The 26904-nt window shown below is 40.4% G+C and overlaps 1 protein-coding gene across 2 annotated transcripts; it reads right to left on the bottom strand.

The window, feature by feature from the left end:
- Window positions 1-169: 169 nt before the first annotated feature.
- ak7 (adenylate kinase 7) lies at window positions 170-26666 on the bottom strand. Of its 2 annotated transcripts, none has more exons than NM_001011352.1 (18): window positions 26575-26666; window positions 24320-24502; window positions 24051-24159; window positions 23418-23512; window positions 23210-23320; window positions 22109-22192; window positions 21434-21522; window positions 20556-20646; window positions 20310-20387; window positions 18646-18795; window positions 16755-16883; window positions 15051-15162; window positions 14113-14241; window positions 10869-10937; window positions 9873-10070; window positions 2529-2749; window positions 991-1149; window positions 170-281 (listed from the first exon to the last, which is right to left on the bottom strand). In NM_001011352.1, exons 1-18 carry the CDS (start codon window positions 26659-26661, stop codon window positions 243-245), a joined length of 2133 nt encoding a protein of 710 aa, NP_001011352.1. In that variant the 5' UTR covers window positions 26662-26666; the 3' UTR covers window positions 170-242. The 2 variants fall into 2 exon arrangements, with proteins under 2 accessions (NP_001011352.1, XP_012823772.2); XM_012968318.3 differs by lacking the exon at window positions 26575-26666 and adding an exon at window positions 25499-25822.
- Between the last annotated feature and the right edge of the window lie 238 nt (window positions 26667-26904).

Here is a 26904-nt window from a genome sequence, read left to right as displayed (position 1 = left end):
AAATTATTTGATTAAAATGGAGTCCATGGGAAATGGGCTTTCCATAATTCTGAGCTTTCTGGATAACAGGTTTCCCATACCTGTATCTGCTTTTGTATGGGTTTTTTATGAGACCACCCTGGAGCCATTAGAAAGCCACTTTGGTAAGGTATTATAAACTGGAAATCAATGCTGTTTTTTTACTTTATTTAGGCAAAATATATTTTAAAAGGGGGAAAAATATGCATTTCCAAACGCATTGTTCATTCTGTTTGAGGGTTGTTTCTGAAGATATATTCTGCCTGTAAAACAACAGAAAAAAAATAGCATTCAGACAATATCTGTAAAGCACTGCAGAAAATGTAGGCACTGTATACATTTATTATAAATAATAACAGGCATAATTTAGAATGTATTCCTTTGAATTAAATAATTTCATTTGATGGTAAACTCACAAAACATAGTTTAACCTAGACATTCATCATGGCAAAATAGCAAGCTAAGCAAAAATTTTTTTTTTGTTACACTTATTTGAGGGCCAGCTTTCTTACTAGATATAGAAGGCAAACTTGTTTTAAGCACTCTGGTGAGAAAAAGGCTAAGAAAAAATGAATAATAAATTGATAGTCTTTGGGTTGCACTAAGTCTGTGGCACTGATCTCTGGGGAGATAATAGTGGGGCAGCATGGCAAGAAAATTACCCCAGGCCAGTACACTTTTCTGCAGATAGAGATGCTGGCCCAGGGTTTAAGTTTAACGATTATGTTCACTGAAGGTGCCTAACGTATTTGCAACCCCCAGTGAATATCAATATATTGGCTATTAATATATTGAATATATGGCTCCTGGTAAAATGTGTGTCTATGTGTGTAAATATTAAGAAACTTTTAACTGTTCTGGGACAGGGACTGGTGTATGATTACCAATCACTGCAAAAAGATTTGTAAATTGTCTGTACATAAAGAAGAATAATATCTCCTGAAGCTACATTTCTTCTACAGCCTCCCTTACCAGAAAGTCGACAGGGTCATGTGGTCTGATTTTACAGCACTCATTCAGCCCTTGCATAAGAGTTGGCATAACATTCTTCATTAGATAGTTCCTCAGCGGAACAGACTGTGCTTCAAGTAATTCTTGCTCTTGTCGCTTCACTTCATCAAGTCTTCTGTTCTACAGTGGGAAACGATATATATAAATAAGACCAAATATAACTAATATCTTATTGTTAGCAAAATTTTGGTTGGTGATTGTATTGCCATTCTACAAATAATATTAACGCAAAATGGTCCAAAGAAGAAAACAGTGAAAGCTATTTAACCTTAGTCAATCTAAAAAAAAACGCCTAGCTCATTGTCTAGCTACTGTAATGCACTCAGCAAACATATTAAACCCTTCAAATATTTAATTGCAATAATAATTGAAATTGAAACTTACACGCTATTCCCATATAAACCTTGCACCATTATGCAATAAAACTCCATTTTTGGCAACTACATCCTACAAACTGTGACTTTCCTAAAACAAGCAGAACAGCACTATGAACATTTTATTTTAATTTTACATTTTTCTTTGGGAGCTTAAAAGGGGAACTAAATCTTAACTGAAGATGTGGGGTAGAAATGTTTTGGTCTTCTCTACCAGCCCAAATCTCATTTTCTGCTTGATAATTTACATCAACCCCTAAACTTTGCTCGTCAACAGCTGTCCAGAGCACATTAAGTATGTGATTATCACTGACAATTCTAACAGAATCAAAGATGGAGAGCTCCTGTGAAAAGTTTGATGGCCTGAATCATTGCAGCTGTAGAGATGCCGAACCTTTAGGTGGTGCACTAAGTTCATTGTATAAAATATGTCCTTTAATAAAATGAATTATTTCTGTGTCATTCCCTCTGCTTTAAGCCTGGTCACTGACTCGTGGTAAATGTGGTAAAGTTAGGTACATTAACTGATACATTTCTTAGGAGCATGGGCTTGGTCTCCAAGCATTACTAAAGCCTGTCACTGTGCAACTGTTAAAACTTGATATAAAATATTTCATTTTAGAAAAACTGTAACAAAACAAAAAAGGGAAAGAAACTCAAAACAATCATACATTGTGGTATATAAAAATGATAAGCTTTATGACCCTTTAAGATTTTTGTCAGTATTAATTCAGCTCATTAAAGCACAAATATCAGGTCTGTCCTAATGCCATGACCGTTTAATTGCTCCCATTATTTCTGTGAAGGAAAACTTTTCCTTTAGGATTGTTTTAGTATGCAGTTAACTCATTAGGGCCAAAATATTATGACTGCCTTGATGACATTTGACAGCACTTACTGCACTAGTGCATGGCTGAAGACCCTCCGACTGTACACCTAATGGGTCAAGTTTAATAGTCAGCTGCAACACGCATACTGTAATGTGCTGCCCCCCCGCCACTGCTAGTGTCCTCATTTGCTGACTGCTGAAGGCTAAATGTTTAATCTCTGCATTAGCTAAGATTTTTTTGTACTTATCAAGGAGTAAATGTCCATACTATCAAAATGTAATATATTTAAACATACCCATTCCTCCCAGCGAGCAACTTTTTCTGCTGCCTCCTCTGCCTCCTTCCTTTCAAGTTCAGCCTTTCTTTCTGCTTCAAGAGCTAAAGATTGTTCTGAAGCTTTCAACTCCTGTTCAGCAAGTTCTTCAGGAGTCAGGCCATAGTTGCGAGGTTCTCCAACAGCTTTACAAATTTGTTTCACTACATCTTTGTAATGGGGATCATCATCTTTAGTTACATCTATAAAATGAGAGATAACAGTACTTTACATTACTGCCATTCTAGTTTTAAATATACAAAATGAACTGAAGAATCCTGATTACAATGTGTAAAACTGTCCCTTTTTTGCATATCTATATATATGTAAAGAAATGCGTGGAGACTACCAAGATGATTCTGCTAAAATAAATCATGAAAGCACTGTTTAGTTCAGATTACTGCACTGGGCAGGCCATACACTGAATGACCCTTCAGGATATACTTTGAATCCTGGCTCTCTTTTTTTCTATGCTCTGACACCCCTGCAATAATTTTAGGCGACTTCAATTGCCATATAGATGACCCCTCTCAGCCCTGGCCCTCTCAATTTCTCCATCTAACCTCCTCCTTTGATCTCCGGCAGTGGACTAATACAGCTACCCATAAGGATGGTCATTTTCTAGATCTGGTCTTTTCTAAAAATCTAGATCTATCTACATTTAACAGTGAGCCTTTTCCTCTTTCAGATCATCATCTTATCTCCTTTTCTATCTCGCACGTGTCTCATTCTCCCTCTAACTCTCAGCCTAAAACCCTGATTCACAACACGCAAATGGTTGATATAACTGCTCTCTCTAACTCTCTTAGTTCTAGCCTCTCCTCCTGTGCTTCCTCTGATCCTGAGTTACTGGTAAATACCTACAACTCTATTTTATCATCTGCAATTAACACCCATGCCCCCCTGCAGCCCCAACGCAGTCGTGCCCACAATCCCCGTCCCTGGCTTAACGATTTCTGCGCTCCTGTGCGCGATCTGCTGAGCGCATTTGGAGGAAATCACGCATTAAAGCTGACTTCCTCCACTATAAATTTCTTATGGTGTGCCTCAATACTGCCCTATTCCAGGCCAAGCAAGCATACTATAACACACTTATAAATAATAATATTTAACTAACTTCCTCTGCACCCACAATCTGCTGGACCCTATGCAGTCTGGTTTTCGGCCTGCGCACTCCACTGAGACGGCCTTATGTAGAGTGGCAAATGATCTCCAGACTGCCAAGGTCCTCATTCTCCTAGACCAGTGCTGTCCAACTTCTATGCCACCGAGGGCCGGAATTTTTCCGGCCTCCGTGGTGGAGGGCCGATAATGGAAGCTAGTTTTGACCACTCCCCTTTTTAAAACCACACCCACTTGAAACCACACCCATGTTATCACATGACCATAGCCATATTAATGGTGGTAGTACAGCAAAAGCCTGCCATACTCTGCCTGCCCCACCCTGCCTGTGTGTGCCATACTCTGCCTTCCCTACCCTGCCTGTGTGTGCCATACTCTGCCTTCCCTACCCTGCCTGTGTGTGCCATACTCTGCCTGCCCTACCCTGCCTGTGTGTATGGCACACACAGGCAGCATAGGGCAGGCAGAGTATGGCACACACAGGCAGTCTGCAGTGACACAATGCTGCCACTGCTCCTACAGTCTGCACAATAACTATACATTAAAAAACTTTTTTTTTTATTGCAGTACCACCTCAGTATATGTTCTTTTTATAGTGTGCAGGATTTATTTTTGAGGTGTGAACAGTTGAACAATGTGGGTGATTACAGCCTGAGCCTGAGGTGTGAACTCTGCAGGGGATGAACAATGCAGAGATTAAAAGGTGTGAACAACACAGGGGATTACATTTTTAAACAATACAGGGGGTTTACAGCCTGAATCTGAGGTGTGAACCATGCAGGGGGCCAGTACTGATACCATTTAAAGCTTACACAAAGGTAAGTTATCAAACAGCCAGACAGGTGGGGGGCCACACAGAGGGGGGTCGCGGGCTGCCAGTTGGGCAGCACTGTCCTAGACCTTTCCTCTGCTTTTGATACTGTTGACCATTCTATTCTTATGCAAATTCTCTATTCTCTGGGTATCCGGGATCAGGCTGCATCCTGGTTCTCTTCCTATCTCTCTAACCGCTCCTTCTCTGTCGCTCTTGCTAACAAATCCTCTTCCGCTTGTAAGAAGGTGAAAAATTGTGTGTTAATTTGTATGTGGGAAAGTGTTGTTACTGGGTATGACCACTAGGTGGCAGCAGAATTTAGTTAATGTTTATTGGGATTGTATAAGTGTAGTTCACACCCGACCACTAGAGGCAGTGTGGGGCTGAAGGTATAAAAAGGGGACCACACCCAGAATTAAGGGTCTTTATGGGAGAACACAGAAGAGGCCAGCTGGAGGAAAAGAAGAACCACCTGTAGGGTAAGAAAAGGATAGAACAGGGCAGCTAAAAGTGGAGCAGGCACTAGGTGTCTGAGTCAGGGTTATGTAGCATGGGCCGCCTATTGCCCCAACCAGGAGAGTAGAGGGAAACAGTGTTTCCAGTGGATCATCCACAGAATAAGGACCCAAGCGGATAGGGGTAGGCTACAAGAGGGCTTGTTGAGCTTCGGCTAGGAGTCTGCCAGTAAAATTCCTGGTGGAATAGCAAAGGGGCACCGCAGGGAGTGCCGGATTGCTGAGCCAGGTGGGGACAGGAGATCCCACTGAGACTGGGGACAGTGGTGAAGAGCCAAAGGTAGCTACCTCTGGTAAGGCTGATGTCTTCTAGACACGGGCATGGTATATGTTTATTGCATGATTGAAGAAAGCCTGTTTGAACATTGTGATTTGACCTGTATGCTGTGACTCCCAGACAAGACGAGGGATTAAAGTGATTTTTGTTGCATTATTTTGTGGAGTGCTTCCCCTTATTTCGGTGTGGCCTATCGAGTACAGGTAAGGGCGCTGTCCCTTTAAGAAGTTATTACCCGGGTTCTCCCTACATAATTTTGGCGTAGTCGGCAGGATTTGCGAGACAGACTGCAAGAATTGGGGAGCCACACGTTATTTGGAATTGTTTGTGGGAACTGCTGTTTTGAAATTGGTGCTACAGCAGGGATTGGCCGAAGAGGACAGGCCCTTGAGAGTCTCTGCCCTGTGTTTGTTCAGACCGGAGGAGGAAACAGATAGCAGCCATTTTGTACCTAGGTGTGGCGCAGTTAGGTGTGAACTATAGCAGCTGCACCACCATGGCAAGCAAGCCCCAAACAAAAGTGACCGAGGCCGGACGGCGGTACATTTGGGCAGGAGCTTTTGCCCAGGAAGTGTCTCCCGATGGGGCTAGTGCCGTAATACCCCGGGGTGGAGGGTGTGATGCGGAGCTGCGCACCACATGGCAGGCGGTTGACGGCTGTTGCTTCCAATGCCAGAGGCCTTGTTATCTACGGCCCTACTATATCCAAGAAGGACCCCTACCACTTGTGCCAGAGGCTCCGACTGACCCGGCAGTGAGTATCGGTTCCCTTTCCATCACCGATAAGGCGGTTGGGCCCCACGTGTCTTCCCCGTTGGGGGTAACGGTTGGATCCACAGTGGCGGATCACGTAGCGAGCGGGCAGTTAGTTGCAAAAGAGGGAAATGCTGTTCCCTATGTGGATGCGGGGGAAGCAGTGGAAGAAGCACCCGTAGGTTCATCCAGCCCGAAACGAGCCCCGGGGACAGGGGTGGCCCCTGTATTACCCGACGTGAGTTCTGCTGTGGTTCCGGTGCTGGCAGGTGTCCCGGGTGAGGGACGGGGGCTTCTGGTCAGCCCATCACAGGCATCTGAGGCCTTGTCTGAGGCAACTACCTGGGAAGAGGTGTGGGAGTCGGAGTCTCCAAAGAAGAATATACCTCTGATCTCAGGCCGCAGTTCCAGTGGGTCAGGGGATGAACTACATAGTGTACCCGCGATTAGGGTGAGTCCCCACCCATCACCATTGGAAAGAGCTCGCTCCGTTGGGGCAATTCCACGTCGGTGGCCTACCGTGGACGAGAGTGCTTTTTGGGTACTACCTGGTCGTGCTCCCGAGAAGGAATACCGGGCGGTTTCTCGGGTCCAGAAGAAAATTAATCTGGAGGTCCATAAGAAATGGGGCTATTACATGCCCTATTCACCCGAGTGGGTGTACCTGGAGATAGAAAAGCACTTGGACTTGTGGATCCAGCAGGATATCCTATCTTTCCTGAAGCTGGATCCAATCTGCTTAACCCAACCGGATCGGGATATCCGACGAAGGGCACAAAAACAACTGCAGAATTTCTCCCCGGATTGGTGGCAAGGCCGCACAGTTCTTCACTCTTACGTGAAGAGTGTATGCAAGAAGGCCCCTGAGCGGCTGCTCAGTCAGGATGTCGTCCAGGAGGATGGTTCCATATTGGAAAAACCACATCCTTCGTATTATGTTTCCTTGGAGCATACCCGGCAGTGGTTTCATCGAATGATGTGAGCAGGACTACCCGTGGTTGCTCTCCTTTTCGGAAGTTTGGTTTCCTGGCTTTCCCCCTGGTGGTTTTGGGAAGAAGCCTCCACTGTTGGAACTTTACAGTTTTGACCCCATGCTGTAATGGGAGGAACACCGACACCATATGATGTGGTTCTCCGCAGTGGATTTTTGTTGTTGGCCGCGAGGAAGTGGAGTCTCCTGGACAAAAGGACTTTAGTTTATTTTTTTTTGTGTGATTGTTTTTTCCTATAAGGTATCCCATGAAGTAATGGGCTCATGCTATTTCTATGCTGGTGATGCTAATATATTGTTGCCCTAATGGCATTATTTTTCTTATGCTGATCGAAAAAGTTTTATTGCACTACAGTATATGTCTCCTTGTTTTATTTCTATGTTGGTTATGTGAGAATTGTGTGAAATACGGTTGGTGGAGTTAAGTGGTTGTGGAGCACGAGGACGTGCCACAGATAACCGGGCGCGAGTGTAAGAAGGTGAAAAATTGTGTGTTAATTTGTATGTGGGAAAGTGTTGTTACTGGGTATGACCACTAGGTGGCAGCAGAATTTAGTTAATGTTTATTGGGATTGTATAAGTGTAGTTCACACCCCGACCACTAGAGGCAGTGTGGGGCTGAAGGTATAAAAAGGGGACCACACCCAGAATTAAGGGTCTTTATGGGAGAACACGGAAGAGGCCAGCTGGAGGAAAAGAAGAACCACCTGTAGGGTAAGAAAAGGATAGAACAGGGCAGCTGAAAGTGGAGCAGGCACTAGGTGTCTGAGTCAGGGTTATGTAGCATGGGCCGCCTATTGCCCCAACCAGGAGAGTAGAGGGAAACAGTGTTTCCAGTGGATCATCCACAGAATAAGGACCCAATCGGATAGGGGTAGGCTACAAGAGGGCTTGTTGAGCTTCAGCTAGGAGTCTGCCAGTAAAATTCCTGGTGGAATAGCAAAGGGGCACCGCAGGGAGTGCTGGATTGCTGAGCCAGGTGGGGACAGGAGATCCCACTGAGACTGGGGACAGTGGTGAAGAGCCAAAGGTAGCTACCTCTGGTAAGGCTGATGTCTTCTAGACACGGGCATGGTATATGTTTATTGCATGATTGAAGAAAGCCTGTTTGAACATTGTGATTTGACCTGTATGCTGTGACTCCCAGACAAGACAAGGGATTAAAGTGATTTTTGTTGCATTATTTTGTGGAGTGCTTCCCCTTATTTCGGCGTGGCCTATCAAGTACAGGTAAGGGCGCTGTCCCTTTAAGAAGTTATTACCCGGGTTCTCCCTACAAGCTTAGTGTGGGGGTGCCTCAGGGCTCTGTGCTTAGTCCCCTGCTGTTCTCCCTGTACACTCTCTCTCTAGGAGACCTTATTTCTTCTTTTGGTCTTAAATACCACTTATATGCAGATGACATCCAGATATATTTAGACACCCCTGCACTAACTGCTGATGTTCAAACCCAGATTGGTAACTGCCTCCTGGCTATCTCCTCCTGGATGAACCGACGCCAGCTCAAACTTAACCTAGCTAAAACAGAGCTCAAGGTCTTCCCGCCCAAACCTGGCCCTCCTCCTCCTTTCACCATTACTATTGATGTCATGACCATCAACCCTGTTAATTCTGCATGCTGCCTTGGGGTTATCTTTGACCAGTCCCTCTCCTTCTCTAACCATATTAATAACACTGCCAAAACCTGCCGCTTTTTCCTCCACAATATTGCTAAGATACGCCCCTTTCTTTCACAAGCGACAGCTAAAACACTAATCCATGCCTTTATCCTTTCCCGCTTAGATTACTGCAATCTCCTGTTAACCGGCCTCCCAGACTCCCACCTCTCTCCCCTGCAATCAATTTTAAACTCTGCTGCCAGGATCCTCCTGCTCTTTCCGAAGAGGGTACCTGCTCAGCCTCAATTAAGCTCTCTTGCATGGCTGCCTGTTAAGCAAAGGATAGCTTACAAAATCCTTCTGCTGACATTCAAAGCCCTTCACTCCTCTGCTCCTCACTACATTTCTTCACTGGTCTCCCTACATGTTCCTGGTCATCTCCTCCGCTTCTCTCAGAGTCTCCGTCTTTTTACACCATCCACACCCATTGCGCTCTCTCGTCTTCAACCTTTCTCGCTGCTCCTTACCTCTGGAACTCTATCCCTGAATCCCTCCGTAGGGAAAACTCACCCACTCTCTTCAAGAAAAAGCTCAGCTGTTACCTTCTGGAGCACTAAAACATTATTTTGCCCAGTCCTGCGCTTAAGGGCAAATGCCCATACCTGGTGCACTCTTACCTTCCAGTTTGTGCCTGTATGTTACCCAACCACTCAGATTGTAAGCTCTACAGGGCAGGGACCTCCTTCCTACTGTGTCTCATACCACATGGCACTTATATATATATACATATATGTATTTATTGTATTTATTTATTATATCACTTGTCCTCCCTGTGTGTAATTTTGTATTCTGTAAGACTGTACAGCGCTGCGTACCCTTGTGGCGCTTTATAAATAAAGTTATACATACATACATACATACAACCAATCAGCTAATAGGCTAAACAGATATATAACACAAAACTTGTCTTAAACAGGGATGGGCATATGCTATTGCTCTTGTCTTTCAAGATAAAAGCCTCCCATCTCTTTGCGCTAGTATCACAATGGTTTTTCCTTCAGTATTTATGTCTTTTGTAAAGTAATACAGTAGAACTCTGATTTTATGTTTCCAAGGGGACTGTGTCAATGCTGCATTAACTCTAGGAAATCTGAGCATAAAATCAGGTTTCTACTGTACAGGTATTTACAAATATTATATGGTTCAATAATATACATTTTTTTACAACAAGATTATTGCTACGTGTAAATATACTATACCAATATGTAGTGGGTGGATTTCAGCCTCATCAAAATAGTTGAGAACAGTTTCATCTTCTGTGTTTAAATCTCTAAACATTGCAAGAGATCTCAAAAACCTGTCCTGAGCATAGTGTGTTCCAACAACTACATTCTCTGGTAGATTAATCACTCGATTTTTAAGGAAATCATCTGAAGCATCCAGAGAAAACACAAAATCTGCAAATATACAATAAATAAAAAGTTTTTAAGCGGTACAAAAGTAGCTAAACCAAGCGATTTTTATTCCACCCAATGTGCCCAAAGGTCCCATCAACCTCTTTGTATGAAATAATATTGTTTTCTTGTTGTGGAAATTTGAATAGTGGATAACGACCTGTGGCATACAGGAATCATTTTGTTTATAAGGCATTACCTTCTGAAATTCTACTACTATGATCTGATTGTTTTGTCCCTTTTCATCCACCAATAGTGTGCATAGCTTATCTTTTTTTCAACAAACTATTTGTCCCAGAAGCTGGACTGTGTGAGTATAGGACCAACATACAATTGCAGCTGAAAACAGTCAAGTCTCTGAGTAATAATATTGGCAAAGTTTGGCACCCTCACTAACCCACAGCAAGCAACTGGCAGTTAGCTGTCAAAAGGATTTGTGCAGTGCGAACAATAAAAGCAAACATCTGATTGAAAGTTATGCTTTACTGGACTGACAAAAACCCCTCCATTTTACCACTGATGCAATAATGTTAGGGAACGAGTGATCATCACAATTATTACATTATCACATTATCCTACATTATTAATCGTTTTTGATAACACAGTACTTTTAAGAATCTGCTATACATCTATTTGTTTTTCATGTTATAAAAATAAGTTAATAGACATCCAATTAAATTCTAGCAAGTTGTTTATCTAAAAATGAGTTTAATTTCATGATAAATTCCTTATTTTAAACACAGAATTTTAATTAAATGTATTATATTTTTTGTGATCTGTTCCTACAGATTTGCAACAAACCTGGAGTGATAGTCTTATCAAAAGGAGGAGCCTTTCCTCTGCTTTCTTCCTCTTCTTCGCCTTCCTCCACTGCAAAATAATACAGGCATGCAAGTTAGCTAAAATCGTTTTTTGGCCAGTGTCATAACTATTCATCCTGGGAAAAAAGTATCTTAGATTTAGAGTGTGCATATTTATTTCAAACTTTTAAAGGGGTTGTTCACCTTCAAATTAACTTTTAGTAAGACATATTGATAATCTAAGACAATTTGCAATTGGTTTTCATTTTTAATTTTTTGTCGTTTTCCAGTTATTCAGTTTCTCTTTATTATTATTATTATTATTATTATTATTATTATTATTATTAACATTTATTTATAAAGCACCAACATATTCCGCAGCGCTGTACAATAAGTGGGTTTCATACACTGGACATACAGAGTAACATATAAAGCAATCAATAACCGATACAAGAGGTGAAGAGGGTCCTGCCCAAAAGAGCTTACAATCTACAAGGAGAAAGTGTTGAGACACAAGGTGTGGGAATGGGCATGACCAGAGTTGTGAGAGGTGTGGCACAGGGTGTTGCTAAACTAGATTAGGGTAAGCTTCTCTAAATAAATGTGTTTTTAGAGATCTCTTGAAGGCAGAGAGATTGGGAGAAAGTCTGATAGTTTGTGGGAGCGAATTCCAGAGAAGGGGGGCAGCCCTTGCAAAATCTTGAATGCGAGCATGTGAGGAGGGAATGAGAGAGGAGTTGAGGAGCAGGTCAGTAGAGGAGAGTAACAAGCGGGTTGGATGGTACCTAGAGATGAGTTCAGAGATGTAGGGTGGGGCAGAGTTATGAATTGCTTTAAAGGAGAAGGAAAGGCAAAGTCACTTGGGGGTGCCAAAATGTTAAGCACCCCCAAGTGACTTTAACGGCTTACCTTGTACCCCGGGCTGGTGCCCCTGTTCGGAGAAAATAGCACCAGCCCGGGGTACCTGGAGCGCAGCACTTCCTCCTTCCGCCTTCAGCTTCCTAAACTGCCGGTGGCCGGGCATGCACAGTAGAGCGAAAAAGTCGACTTAAATGTTTAAGTTCGGCTTTTCACTCTACTGCGCATGCGCGCGCAGCGAAGCCGGAAGGAGGAAGTGCCGACAGCTACCCCGGGCTGGTGCTGTTTTCTCCTGACAGCGGCACCAGCCCGGGGTAAAAGGTAGGCGGTTAAAGTCACCTGGGGGTGCCTAACATTTTGACCTTTCTTTTTCCTTTAAATGTGAGAGTCATTAGTTTTAGAATTTTATCCTGGATGGTAGGGAAAGCCAGTGCAGGGATTGGCAGAGTGGCATGGCAGAGGAGGAGCGGTTGGAGAGGTGTATGAGCCTGGCAGCAGTATTCATTATGGACTGGAGAGAAGACAGTCTTTGGAGGGGAAGGCCAATTAAGTTACAGTAGTCCAGGCGAGATATTATAAGAGAGTGAATAAGAATTTTGGCAGCATCTTGGGTGATAAATGATCATATTTTGGAGATATTTCTTAGGTGAAAGTGACATGATTTGATAAGTGATTGGATATGAGGAGTGAAGGACAGGGCAGAATCAAGGATAACCCCAAGGCACCGGGCCTGGGAAGATGGTAGAATTGTTAACCGTTATAGATACCTCGGGAACAATGTGGGCGTTGGATGGGGGAAAGAGAACCAGTTCAGTCTTAGAGAGGTTTAGTTTAAGGTAACGTTGGGACATCCAAGTGGAGATAGCGGACAGGCAGGAAGAGACGCGAGTTAGAAGCTCTGGGTTGAGATCAGGAGAGGAAAGATAGATCTGAGTATCGTCAGCATAGAGGTGGTACTGAAAGCCAAAAGAATTGATTAATTTGCCAAGTGAGGAGGTATAGAGAGAAAATAGTAAGGGGCCCAGGACAGAGCCTTGAGGAACCCCGACAGAAAGAGGCAGGGGAGAAGATGATTCCCCATTGTAAGAGACACTGAAGGATCGATCTGAGAGATAAGATGAAAACCAGGATAAGGCAGTGTCACGAAGGCCAAGAGAGCGGAGAGTCTGGAGGAGAAGAGGGTGATCCACAGTGTCAAAAGCAGCAGAGAGATCGAGAAGTATTAGTAGCGAGTAGTGTTTTTTGGCTTTAGCCGAAAGGAGGTCATTTGTTAGTCGGGTTAGAGCAGTTTCGGTGGAGTGTTGTTGTCTAAAACCAGATTGTAGGGGAGGTTATTGTCAGAGAGGAATAGCGTCAGTCGGTTGTAAACTAGGCGCTCAAGCAGTTTGGAGATGAAAGGGAGCAGAGAGATAGGTCGGAGGTTAGTAGGATTGGAGGGATCAAGGGAGGGTTTTTTCAGAATAGGGGTTACTAGTCAGCAGTTTTCTAGTTTGGAATTTCAGCAGCTATATGGTTGCTAGGGTCTTGTTTACTTTAGCAACCAGACAGTGGTTTGAATGAGAGACTGGAATATGAATATTACAGGATATGAATATAAATATAAGAAATAAAAAGTAACAATAATAATACAATTGTAAGCACAAGAGCAATAGGTTTTTTTTTACCACTGGGGTCAATGACCCCCATTTGAAAGCTGAAAAGATGTACAAGAGGAAGGCAAATAATTCACAAACAATAAAACTTAAATAATGAAGACCAATTGCAAAGTTGCTTGGAATAGGACATTCCATAACATACTAAAAGTTAACTTAAAGATGAACCACTCCTTTAATCTAACTCTTAACTCAGATTCATCTTCTTATTTTAGCACAGGTATAATATAGAATATCCCTTAATGTATATAATTAAGTGCCTTAAAGTGACATCTACTACATTTAATTAGTGGCAAAGTAATACTCTGATTTCAGCCCACATGGGGGATAATAGAGTAAGGTTGGGATAAGGAGCCACTATGGCTTCAGTCCAAACTTGAAAAATTGGCCCTAACAATTCAAAAGCCATAGAAAAAAAATAATGAAGACCATCTGAAAAAGTTGCTTAGAATAAGTCCATCTATAGAATACTAAAAGTTCATAAGGATAAAAATCTGTTTAAGTCCCAGTTTGCATTGGCATTGATACCTTTCCTTCACTATCAAACATTAGATGACCTGCAGAATAATAAAACAGGATAAAAAATGGGCACACCCCATCCAGCCCTCTTAGAGACCCTTCCCTGTTAAATTGAAAATATAATAATGTGATATATTTTTGCAAACGTGATTAAAATTGTACAGACACTATCCGCCAGCATTTTAAATCGCTTTTTTATAGAAGTGGTTTACATACCATTGAAAAGCTCCTTTGCTTGCTCGTAGGTCTTTGGATACCCATCAAGTACATAGCCCTGGTTCTGGCAAGGCATTGATTTTAATTTTTCCCTCATGAATTTGATCACGTAGGTATCATCAAGGCGTCCTGTATATACAAAAGATATAGTTTTTTTGGCTATTATGTTTAATGATCAGGAATTTCTAGGCAGCAACCCTTTGATTACTGTTGAACTACATCTGCCATTATCTCCAGCTAGGGTGAGGAGAGATGTAGTGCAGCCGCCACAGTTGAAGTAGCAGTAGTCAGCACCACACCTTTAAAATATTTTTATAATATTTTTGGCCACCTAAGGACAATTTCACTGTGCTACAATCCCATCAGACCTCAGTTAGTTTGAAAATACACATTGTAGCTCTGTCAACTACATTTCCATCTAGGTCTAGCTGCTGAATAACAACTCAATACAAATGGGTATTAGTAGAAGCCTAAATTGTGGTTCTGTGAAGCAAAAACACAACAGGCCTGTCAGCACAAAAGACCAAATTACTGAGTACTGCTTTCTACATACATTTTAACTTCAGAATAATAAATATTTTGTGCTCATTGTGTCTAAAAAAATTTACCACACAATCATATTATTAAATGTGTTTGAATATAAAATACATTTTGTTTAAATATAAAATAAATGTTTATTTCACTCATACTTATTACATATGGGCTCTGCACATGGATACACAGTATTGAGTAAATGGCTGGAAGCACCTTCACACTTCACACCAAAACCAATCAAGACTAATATTAATTGCACAGAGTGTGGTAAAACTTTGAAAACCACTCATGCTTTTGATTGACAGAACACCACATGACGCCGAAGTACAAGCAGCTTTCAGCCCAAAAACACAGGTAAATGCTCTTATATGTATAGCTCACAGATGAGTACATAAATGAAACACCTCCATTTTGGTCCATGTTTTCTTTTACACTGTCTAAGAGCTCCTGCCAATTCTCTGTTGGCTCCTCCCCCTCCTCTTCTTCCTCCTCTTCTGAAGCTTTCACAAGTCTTTCCTGTGGACATATAGAACAGAAACCCTAAAATTAGACACATTCATAAAAAATTATTTAATTCTTGGTTCAGTGTCATATACAGGCTTATTGAGCCCAAGTGTAATGTTGTACTATACATGTTTTTCTTTCATTCTTCCTTGCTGCCCCATGTGATATTGACATGATTTAATTTTATCAGTGTAATAATCACTAGTGTGGAGCCAACTTGTTAGATAACCCCAGTGAATAAAAACACTTTTATACCCCAGGCCAGGATCAACCTCAGTAAAAAATGTGCCAGCCCTATCTATAAAAGCTCCACATGAACATCTTCATTCTTTTTCACAGGGATTTCTTGCACATGTGTACTACAGTTAAGTTGTAAAATAGCGCACAAAGTGCAGCCTACCAAGATCACAAGGTAAGGTGCTGCAGTGGACAACTTTGTATATGACTGATAACCTCTGAGTTGCTACAATACTTTTTAGGATTTTGTTTGCCTTTTGTAAAATATACTGTACTCTTGCACTTGCATTTGGTTCAGGAGCTCTTAAGGTCCCCATACACGGGCCGATTATAGCTGCCGATATCGGTGGACCGATTTGGCAGCTTATCGGCCCGTGTAGGGGCAGAACCGAGGGGCCTGGCCGACCGATATCTGGCCTGAAATTGGCCAGATATTGATCGGCCAGGTTAGAAAATCCAGTCGGATCGGGGACCGCATTGGCTCGTTGATGCGGTCCCCGAGCCGACTGCCCCATTGCCGCGTGCAGAGCCAAACGATCGAATTCGCCTACATGCCTCCCCAATATTGCCACCCATAGGTGGGGATATCGGGTGAAGATGCGCTCGTTGGCGACATCGCCAAGCAAGCGGATCTGCCCGTGTATGGCCAGCTTAAGGCTTTGGTCAGGCCAGGATTTTTCTCTGTCTCAGGATAAACACAGGCCAAGAAACTTCCCCTCCCCTCATATCTGAGGACTTCTGTGTCTGTGTTGGGGCAAGTGCAGACACACAGAGCAACTTTCGGTGCTGAAATGCATACTCGCGTTTTGGTGCCAATATCCACTCCATGTGTCTGCACTAGGGCTGATACCAGGGCCGGAACTAGGGGTAGGCAGAAGAGGCAGCTGCCTAGGGCTCAACGATTGAGGGGCACCAGGCAGGAGCCTCTCCTGCCTACCCCTAGTGCTAATTTGTCATTGCCTCCGCCGCTTGTCAATGACCGATCTAATCGCCCCGCCCCCCCCCTGCACTGCCTCCTGTGCTTTGGCGCGCATGCGCCGTTCGGGGGGGGGGGCGGGGAGGTGGGCGGAGATGGCCGATCGGGTTGCCTAGGGCGCCCGGTCGGCTTGGCCCGCCCCTGGCTGATACAGTGGCTAAAGGTGCAGACACAAAAGACCACAAATATGGGTGGGGCTGTTTTTTCAGCCTTCATAGCTCAGTGTAGCTGTATCCTTATATAATTTATGTAAATTAACTGCATTGGACAGTACCTGTCTTAAAAGTATTTTTAGTTATAGTTTATTGAAAACATTTTTTAAATGACTGTAACGGTTCTAACAAGTTTCATATTGCATCCAGTAAAAAACAATTGAACCTCAAAAGCTTACCAACTTTTCAATGGCGTCAGTAATGACATCTTTTATTTTTATGTGATGTAGTTTGTAATGTTTGCAGATTAATTCGGCTACAGTTGTTTTCCCTACTGCTGGAGGACCAAGAATGCAGATTCTAATTGGCTGGAACAAAAATGAATGAATGGTCAAATGAATGAATGGTCAAAGAATTTATCAATAAAATTGCAATTACATTTCCCTTTTCTAATCTCTCATTACATTACATTACAAGTTTAGAGGTCAAGCTTTTTATCCACTCTGTATAATCTTATACTATAAATACTTCATTATATGCATGATATCACTGTGCCTTTAAGAGCTGAATATACTTTGTTTTTGTAATAATGCTTCAGCAATTTCAAACTTGACCTTGTAGAGATAAAAATAAGGTCTTTTTTTGTGGTGATCCAGGTAGGCACATGGTATAGGGCTCTATTTTGTTTGTCTCCATCCTACATATACAGTAGACAGGGAACTGACTGTAGGTTATAGACCCTCGATGGGTCTTTTAGAAGACAGGCTTCTTTAAAAAATAACCCCCTATCCTTCCTGCCTAACTAGCCATAAACCTGTACAGGGTATACATTTTTGCTCATCAGGGTTAGATTAGAAGTGTCTATTTGAACATTTCTCCTTCACATGTTGCAATAAAGGCTTGCCTTACATAGCAACATTCAGTGTCTGTCTTAAAGTGTTTGGGCAAAACACCTTAACTTTAATTTATTATCAAAATATATAAATGTTACTATACATAAACTTGGCATAATTTTTAGCAAATTAAAATAAATAATGTGCCACCACAAGCCCAGCCCTCATGAATACAGCAATGCCAGTAGTTTACTAAGTTTACTGAAACTTGTCACTCTAAAAATCACTTAAACTTTATAGAGAAAATTTAATTGCCATACAGTAAGGGGCTAGACATCACTCCAGAGAAATAGAACACATGTTGCTGATGCTTAAACAGAAATAAAGACATTTCTATAATTGAGACTTCTGTTATTTTGTTGCATACAGCATGCTTTAGAGCAGTGGTCCTCAACCAGTGGCTTGTGAGCAACATGTTGCTCACCAACCCCTTGGATGTTGCTCCCAGTGACCACAATACATGTGTGTATTTTTAAATTCCTGGCTTGAAGGTAAGTTTTGTTTGCATCAAAACCAGGTGTAGGCTGCCAGTCCACATAGGGGCTACCACATAGCCAATAACAGCCTTATTTGCCCCCCCCCCAGGAACTTTTTAATGCTTGTGTTGCTCCCCAACTCTTTTTACATTTGAATGTGGTTTACAGGTAAAAAAGGTTGGGGATCTCTGCTTTAGAGGGAATGCAGCAACAAAGGCAAAGGGTAAAAAATATACTCACTAATACTCCTATACTCCCTTTCATAATTTCCCTAATATGCCCATCTTGAGGTGGGTTATATCAGATTGATCCGATTGTTCAGTCTTTGGGCCAAACAATCGGATCACATTTACATCATGCAGGCTGATCGGATTTTTAAACCTGTCTAATCAACATCTCCCCAATTTTTGCCCGGATATCATAAAAGCCCTTCTGAGGGCCCCATACACAAGAATTTGTCCATCAGCAGCTTTTATTGGTTCATGTATGGCCACCCTTAGACAAAACATAAAATATAGCAAAGCCAAAAGCAAATAAATTGTAAAACAATGATTTGTGCCCCAAATAAATCACTGCATAACTCTATCCAAAAACAGCAGCAGTTATTTTCCCTGAAACCTCATTCCTCATTGTGACAGCCCTAAATTAAGTCAAATTAATTTTTATTTTTGCTTTACTTGGTCCTTTCAGAACAAATAGACTTGAATCATTTGCTGCAGAGGGTTTTAACAAAAGACATAAAATTATGGAATTAAGTTTACCAGAAGTCCTCGTGTTTGCTTATATTCTTTAATAACCAGTTCAATATTCTCCACCAGACCCGTCTGTGTAACCCAGCTAATATTAAAATTCTCTTTTAAGAACACAGCTTCCAACCTCAGATTCACCAGCAGGTAGTCGATATCTAATTGCTAAACAAACAAAAATCAGTATTAGCAGGAGGCAGTCTGTGTTATGTTATCTACTGAAGTTACTAAAAGTAACTCTGTCAGTGTTACATAAATGTGAGGAATTTATGCTAACATAATAAAATACAAGCCATTTTAAAGAAAATGCAAAGAAAGACTTATGTCCTTTATGCTAATCTTATTTGTTGTCACCACTGAAAAGTCAGAAGATTTTTAATAAAGGTATGGGATCTGCTATCCCACAGACTCAATTTTAATCAAATAGTTCAAATTTTTTAATATGATTTCCTTTTTCTCTGTAAACAATACCTTGTATTTGATCCTAACTAATCTTTACTGGAGGGGAAAATTGATTTATTAATAAATTTAAAGTAATTATATCCAAATTACGGATGACCCATTTTCCATAAATGCCCAGATATTAAGCATTCTGGATAACAGGTCCCAAACCTATACATATAACAGTTACACCATCAATTTTGCAATTGCGCACTCAGCCAGATCTAAGGAAACTGCTGTTGTAAATAACAAGACCTGGGAGACTGTTAAGTCTTCTCTTCTTTAAACAAATGACATTTGTCTTGGGTGGGTAAAAGATCACACTTATTCTAGGTCCCATTCTATCAGCACCATGATTGCTCTAGCAAGAACCTTGAAACATTAAAATTGTGTATAAGAGTGTTTCTAAGCATATCCTATCCTTTAGACCGTGCAGAACAGTGACAAAGATTTGTAGACACTTTGACAAAAGGCAGTAATGGATAGGAGCAGAGAGGGGTCGGTAATAGTCAGTACTGTTGGCGGTGGTAGTGAGGGGTTACAAATAAATTATTTAAGGGGGTGGAGTCATGCATTTAGCTGGGAATCTTTTTACAGGCATGATAATTAAAAAGTACTAGTATCTTAAAAAAGTTTAGACTTTAGATATACTCTCGCTGATGAACACATTTACCCAGACTTTACTGAATGCTTTATAATTATTTTTCACAAATAAGTTATAAATAGTATTGATTTTTTCATGTATGAAGAGATATAAATGGTTCATCGGGCTAACATTTTTTCTCATGCTGGAATCAACCAATTAGAGGTTTTAAATGCGATTGGTGACTTAAAGCGCTGAAAAAATGTTAGGTTGAGGAACACTCAAATACATTGTTATAGACAATTGTAATTAAAATATTATAAAGACTATGGGGGTTATGTAATAAAAGTCACTAAGTTTGCTCAGGAGTAATAACTCATAGCAACCGATCAGCAAGTAGAATTTACTGGTCACCTGTTTAAAAGCAAATTTCTTATTGGTTGCTATGAGTTACTGCTTCTGGGCAAACTTAGTGCTTTTTATTACATAAGGGAATATTTGTATAACAGGATTGTTATTAAATATATCCCTTAAGTTTAAATTAGAATTTTTCAACAAAGAAGTTTGCAGTTAAGAGGACTTTTTAGAATTGCGTGCATATACCCCAAAACCTAAATAAAGAAAGAGATACAAAAAAACAAACAAACAAGCAAACCTTTAAATATTTCTTTAGAAATGCATTTTCTTTAGGAACCTTCTGAATTTTTCCCGGGCCAAGATTGGTGCTTATACACTAAATTAAAAAAAGAAGTGATTATGGTAAACATATTATACAATTATAAGTTCAACAGATGTGGCTCATTTTCACAATAATACATGCAACTATTAATATTATTCCTTTAAATGATTATTTACATTATAGTTCTTAATATGTGAAAAGAAACATAGTAAAATGTCTTACCTTAACAATCTCCTCAAATGTATGCACAGAATCATCTACAGCAACAAGGTAATGAGTCCTTGGCCTTTGGTCTGCTATGTTTTGTACCACTCTAGAACAGAATATAAGTGCAATAAATTGAGTTATATGTATGGGATAGTCAACTAATCCATGTGACTGTGTAAACTGAAAACTATACTATATGCCCAGGAAACTCAACAATGTTCTCTGTATATAGTTCTATACTATATGCCCAGGAAACTCAACAATGTTCTCTGTTAAATGAATGTTATGTTATGTTAAAGTTATGTTCTGTAAGTAGCTTTGAACTTGTTAAATATATTTTCTGTTGTGGGTTAAATGCTCTATAGTAGTTATGTAATAAAAGGTCCAAAGTTTGCTACAGGTCTAATCACCTATAGCAGCGAATGAGTAGATAGTATTTACTGGTCACCTATTTAAATGCAAGCACCTTTTTGCTCTCTATGGATTACAAGCACTTAGGGGTAAACCACCTGATACAGGTGGGCACATTGTCCTAGATCCTAAATAAACAGGTACAAGTAGTAGGCATTATCACACATGAAACATTTATTTGGTGCCCAAAACCACCATAAATTTATAAAAAAAATAAGCCATACCAACAATGCTCTATGCACCCATTGACTTGAAATGTGATAGGAGGGACTATGGAGCACTGAGGTATTTCTGTCTTTTTGGCATTGTTAATTTTTTAAATTTTGGATACATAAAAAAATATTTCATGCATGATGCTGGCTCTACTTTTTATTTCTATGCATTACCTGGTCAGACTTTTGCCTTTTATTATATACATGGGTGTAAATTTGTTAGGGTGCCTACCAGAGCTGATCAAGAATAATCCAGGTATGAATTCTTACCCAGCCAAATCACTGATGTGAATCAGTGGGATATAATTGGAACCATCTCCAAAGACTTGCAGTGCAGGGGTTTCCCCAAGCCATGCTTCCTTTAAAAATAAACATCAAACAGCAAATATGGTAAAGATCTGTCACACTAAAGGTTTTCAGACACTTTTTTTAGTTCAAGCCCCCTTTCATGGTTCAGTGTCTTGTTATGCCTCCTCATAATTAATTAAAAACAGAAATATTTATTTTAAAAAAAGCATTTCAAATTAAGCATATCTAGTATAAATAAATTTGAAGCAACTGGACTTGTTTAGTAATCATTGAAAATCTTCATAGACACATTTCAAAATAAGCCTTTCCTAATTTGTACCCAGTGCAATTAGTCATAGGCACCCGATAACTTATATCTATGTTGTAGGGTTGAAAAGCTTATTGTGAGAGTCACCTTCTATATTTCAAGGAGGATCTAATAAGTGAATAAGCATTCATTCTACTCACAAAAATGGGTTAGGTCCAAATTATAGAATAATATAGTAAAGCTGCTACAGATGCACAATTTTTACAAGTGCAGGGTTACCAAGCTAACAGGGCTGGTCATCTAACATCATTGAGCCTTTGCCTCGCATGTCTAGTTCAAATGACTGATTTCTGCGAGCAAGGAAGACTAACTTTGTAACTTTTACTTACCCTAAAAAATGTATGCAGGATACCTTCTTCAGCTCCATATGGAAGCCCTGAAGCCACAACATAAGTTGAGAATTTACCTTTGTTCTGAAAAATGGATCATAGTGTTAGTCTATTCATTCCCCTTTCACAAACTAATTAAGTATATATCTTCTTGCCGAGTAAAGCTCTCCCTCTGTAATTCTTAAATTACCTTTGTTTCATGACTTCCCTGGGTAAAACATAGTACAGATATGGGATCCGTTATCCGGAAACCCATTATCCAGAAAGTTCTGAATTACAGAAAGATTATCTTTCTATAGAGAAAGCAGATCTTGCTTCAACTATAGTTATGCCACTGGCTTTCTCTGTTTAAAGGACTTTGCGGTCTGGGCTAGGAACCTACAGTGTTCTAGAAGAGGCAGACCAGGCGATCAGTTGCCCTAGTCCAGCTCACATTGGAGCTCACTTTCCTCAGGAAGGCTGTCCTGTGGAAAAGTATTTAATTGTATGGAAAATGTATGGAAGATTTCTCAAAGTAGGGCACAGAGCAGGAAGGTTGCATGTCTGTGTTTTGAACTCCCAGAGAGGCTGTGGCGCTGCCTGCACTGCAAGAAGCAGAGGGAGCTTTGACAAAGACTGAGAGACTGAGTGTCTGAGGAACTGAGAGGAAAGCCAGGAGGCTGAGAAATTCCCCCAGGAGGAGTATTGTGAATACAGGGGTGACCCCAATCATTATTGTTTTCTTACTGGTAGTCCACAAGGGGCCCAATGTAGATAGGGAAATTATCAAATGTGTGAAGGTAAATGTGAGGGCAGGATTTATTTTAATGATTTATGTTTTGTATGCTGAAATGGTCACCCTGTGTTAAATATCTTAGAGGTCCATGTTCATGTCCTGCATAAAAACACTGGGACTTAAGCCTTGTGTCTTTATATGGCCATGGAACTACTCTGTGACTTATAATATCCTTATATTTTACAACAGGGGGTACATAATTTACTATACATAAATATAGAACAAGACCACCATGCATCAGCTTTATAAATATAAAGAGACTCTTTAATGAGGTTACAAATATACCCTATGCCTGATACCTGAATCATAAATAAGACATTACTCACTGATTTTCCGAGTTTAATTGCAAGTTTTTCAACAGCTAAATGATCTTTAAAGTTCATGTGACACTTTCTTCTTCTATAGTCATCTTCAGTGAATGGAATGTCAGGATCATCCTATTGATAAATAAAATGTAATTTTGTTGTTGTTTTGGGACACAAGAAACTGTGAAAGTATATAAAATTACATTAAATACAGGTAAACAGCACCTACCGGATCAATAGGTTTGCTTCGTGCCCAGGTCAGAATGGTAGAAATCAGTATGAACATTTTGGGATTCTCAAAATTATCTATTTCAGTATGTAATGCTAAATGAAAAAAACAGAAAATGTTACTAATGAAATTATTGAAAAGCCCTACTATAGATACTAAGACAGTGGTTCCCTGGCATGGGGGCTCAGGCTAAAATTATGTTAGGGAGAGAATTACAGAAAATGTCTATTTGTTTTCCTAGATTGCCAATACACCTGAAAGCCTAACTTGAACTCTCCATGCGTAAAGCAAAGCAATATCTTTTAAAACAAAAGTGTAGAACAGTGAAAATGTCAAGCACAGATACACTTATATTAAAGTGGTTTCTAGGATGCTTGGGGGACCCCAAGAAAAAACATATTTGCTTAAATATTATAATTAAATATTATATATTGTACAGCTTTTTCCATTAATTAATTAAAAAAGGGCCCACCCTGTCTGCAGAAAGCCACAGTCAAAAGTTATAGCAAATAAAACTGTTATGGTGGGACCTCATGCCCTGGTAGTCCCTGGGTATATGTCCCTTTTACCCATTCATTAAAACAGACTTATCTGAATGTAATTCTAATTTAGCATATAAATAGTTGTACAAACCAGAAACTGCCCATGATGCATCATCAAGCTGAGAAATGTCCTCGGTGATATTGTAGACAATAACATCACATTCCAGAAGCCGACCTAATAATTCTTCTCTACTAGAAACCTAAAAACACAAAACAAAAAACGTTTATCATGCAAGGCCTGAGGATATTAAAAGTTTAATACATGGGGTAAGTTATGTAGAGTAGAGTTTTCATGGCTGTATTACATCTCAACTACTGTATTGAACTGTTGTGACATTTAATCAACAAACAAAACTTTACTGTGTAAGTTTCCGCTGGAAAGTTCAGTTTTTTGCCATTAGGGTTTGACAGTGTTCCCACTATCTGGAATAGTCCTTCTTTTGGTTTAGAAGGTGTATCCTCATTAACCGACTTGTTATCATCTTCTTCAGCCTCTTCAGCAGGTTGTTCAAGTGTGGCACCAACTATACAGCCAGATAAATACTACAACAGAAGGACAATGAAGCAATGATCAGTGCTAGAACAACAAGTGCATATATTTAAACAGGCTTCCAGCATTAGCTAAGAATAATCCCACATAAGCAAGAATGTGTCTTGAACCATTTCACTACATTTAAACTAATACTAAAAGTTCGGCAGGAGCTGGGTTGCCTCAGCAGTTAAAAATAAACAATCATAATATTTCTATTATTCTGAATACAGCAAATTTATTTTAGGGGATGCATATCGCAGAACTGTTGTTGTAGGTAAAGACAGCAAAGGAAAGTTGGTAGATAATTAGGGAAATATGTGACACAATTACATTCTGTGTGCAGGGACGTATTTTCTTTATGGGGGCCTGTGCCTAGGGCAGCATCTTAGAAGAGGGGGCAGCCATGAGTGCCAATGTAGGGGGAAGGAAGTACCCATATCTGATTCGATCATCCTGCTCCATGCTCCATCCTGCTACATGATGGTTGGACTATCACTGCTGATCTTTCCTGGTTGTACAACCAGAAGCGGCAGCTTAACATGCGTGCTGGGAGCTCTGCTCTCACTCAGCAGGTTAAAGGAATCAGTTAATAGAGCTTCTCCAGCAGAATCCAGAAGTCCGGTTTGGGACTCCTCCACTTACACGGGAGTAGGAGAAACAATAGGTTATCTGAAAGCAGTTCCAATGCGTAGCACTGGCTCATGAGAGCTCAGAATCAGGCACACTGCACTGAGATGGCTGCCTACACACCAAAATTACAACTAAAAAATACATTTGTTGGTTCAAGAACAACATTTTAAATGGTAGAGTGAATTATTTGCTATGTAAACAATGTCATTTAGAAATAAAAAGTACATCATAAAAATTATGACAGAATCCCTTTAACAAAGTGTAGAGGTAGAGTTCTCAGGATGTAGGCTGTCACATCAGCCTACATGACGTGTAGGCTGTTATAAGTCTCTGTATCATTGCAGATGGGAAACCATGGCGTTGCTGCTACCTCTTACCTTGCTGATATTTTTGCCTGTGAATGAGTCGATCTGGTTAATGAAAATTCGCTTCGGTCTGACAGTTTTCTCTCCTGCTTTAGCCATTGTACCTATTGTATGTCTTGTCTCAGGCAGTTGCTAAGCAAACAAAAAACAGTTGCTGTGCAGGGGCCTTCTGTGTTGCTTGAGAAAGGCACAGCCTCAGACACCTCTGGGAGGCATTAACCCTTTTTACTGCCAGCCAATTTGCATACACCATTTGCATGCAATTTTCAGTATTTTGTTCTTTTTCACTTTTCCTGAGGAGAGCGTTTAGTTTACAAAGCTATGCTTTATTTAAAGACAACATAAGCTTTATAACGATATGTTCACTGCATAATGATTTCATCTGCACAGCAAATGCTGTATTTCTATCAACAACAGCATCAGTGACAGCACCATATTTTAGCTGAGCTTTTTGTTTTATAATGCCAAACATAGCCAGTGGGTGTGTGTGACCTTACATATAATACAGCAAAAAGGGGGAGGAGATAGTGATGAGCAAATCTGTCCCGTTTTGCTCCAACAAAAAATTTGCGAAACTTTGAAAAGACTCATGAAACAGCAACAAATTTGTGAAACGTGGAAAATGACGCGTGTCCGAAAAATTTTGCGTCAAAAAAAAAATTGTCACATCAAAAAAATTATGCACATGACTTTTTTTGTCACATACCAAATTTTTTTGCGAATCCATACCTGCCATAAAATTTCTCATCACTAGTAGGATAATTTTTACTGCAGAGACTAATTTTTTGATCTGCCTATTGAATCTATCTGGAGAACAAAATATTTTTGTGGAAAAAAACAGTATGCAAATCAACTGGCAGCAAAAGGGGTACCTGACGCAACATGGAAGTCCCCAGCATAGCAACTGCTTTTTGTTTGCTTAGCAACTGCCTAAGACAAGATGTCCAATTGGTGCAGCTTTATTAACAGGGACTTTGAGACTCACTATCTTGCTTTGCAGTCCCATATAAGCAGCCCTTATAAACATACAATAGCAAGTCTCTGCGTAATTGCAGTTAGACAAGCATGGACATAAAAATAATTCTTACCTTGCCAATATTTTTCCCTACAAATGAATCAATCTGGTTAATGAAAATCCGCTTTGGTCTCACAGTTTTCTCCCCTGCTGCAGCCATTGTACCTATTGATGGCTTGTCTCAGACAGTTGCTAAGCAAACAAAATGTTGCTATGCTGGGTGGAGCCGTCTGTGTCATTTGAGAAAGACACTGGCTGAGATATTGACTGGAAACTGTATTTGCAGGCATTTTTTCAGTATATTGTTTGTTTTTACTTTTCCTCAGGAGAGCTTTTAGCTTAACTAGGAAAAGGACAACATAAGCTTTATAAAAATATGTTCACTACAGAGACTTATTTATAC

Source organism: Xenopus tropicalis, chromosome 8 (assembly GCF_000004195.4).
Source record: "Xenopus tropicalis strain Nigerian chromosome 8, UCB_Xtro_10.0, whole genome shotgun sequence".
Taxonomy (NCBI): Eukaryota; Metazoa; Chordata; class Amphibia; order Anura; family Pipidae; genus Xenopus; species Xenopus tropicalis.
This window is presented reverse-complemented; position numbering and strand designations above follow the sequence as displayed.

Bases quoted from the DNA above. Each gene is read 5' to 3' on its own strand.
- ak7 (NM_001011352.1), bottom strand. From the start codon at position 26,661: ATGGCTGCAGCAGGGGAGAAAACTGTGAGACCAAAGCGGATTTTCATT. The intron at 20,388-20,555 runs GTAAGACATTTT...TTTTTAATTTAG, and splicing joins CATTTGAGGAGATTGTTAAG to TGTATAAGCACCAATCTTGG. The intron at 10,938-14,112 runs GTATGTAAACCA...ATTATTTTGCAG, and splicing joins AGCAAAGGAGCTTTTCAATG to TGGAGGAAGGCGAAGAAGAG.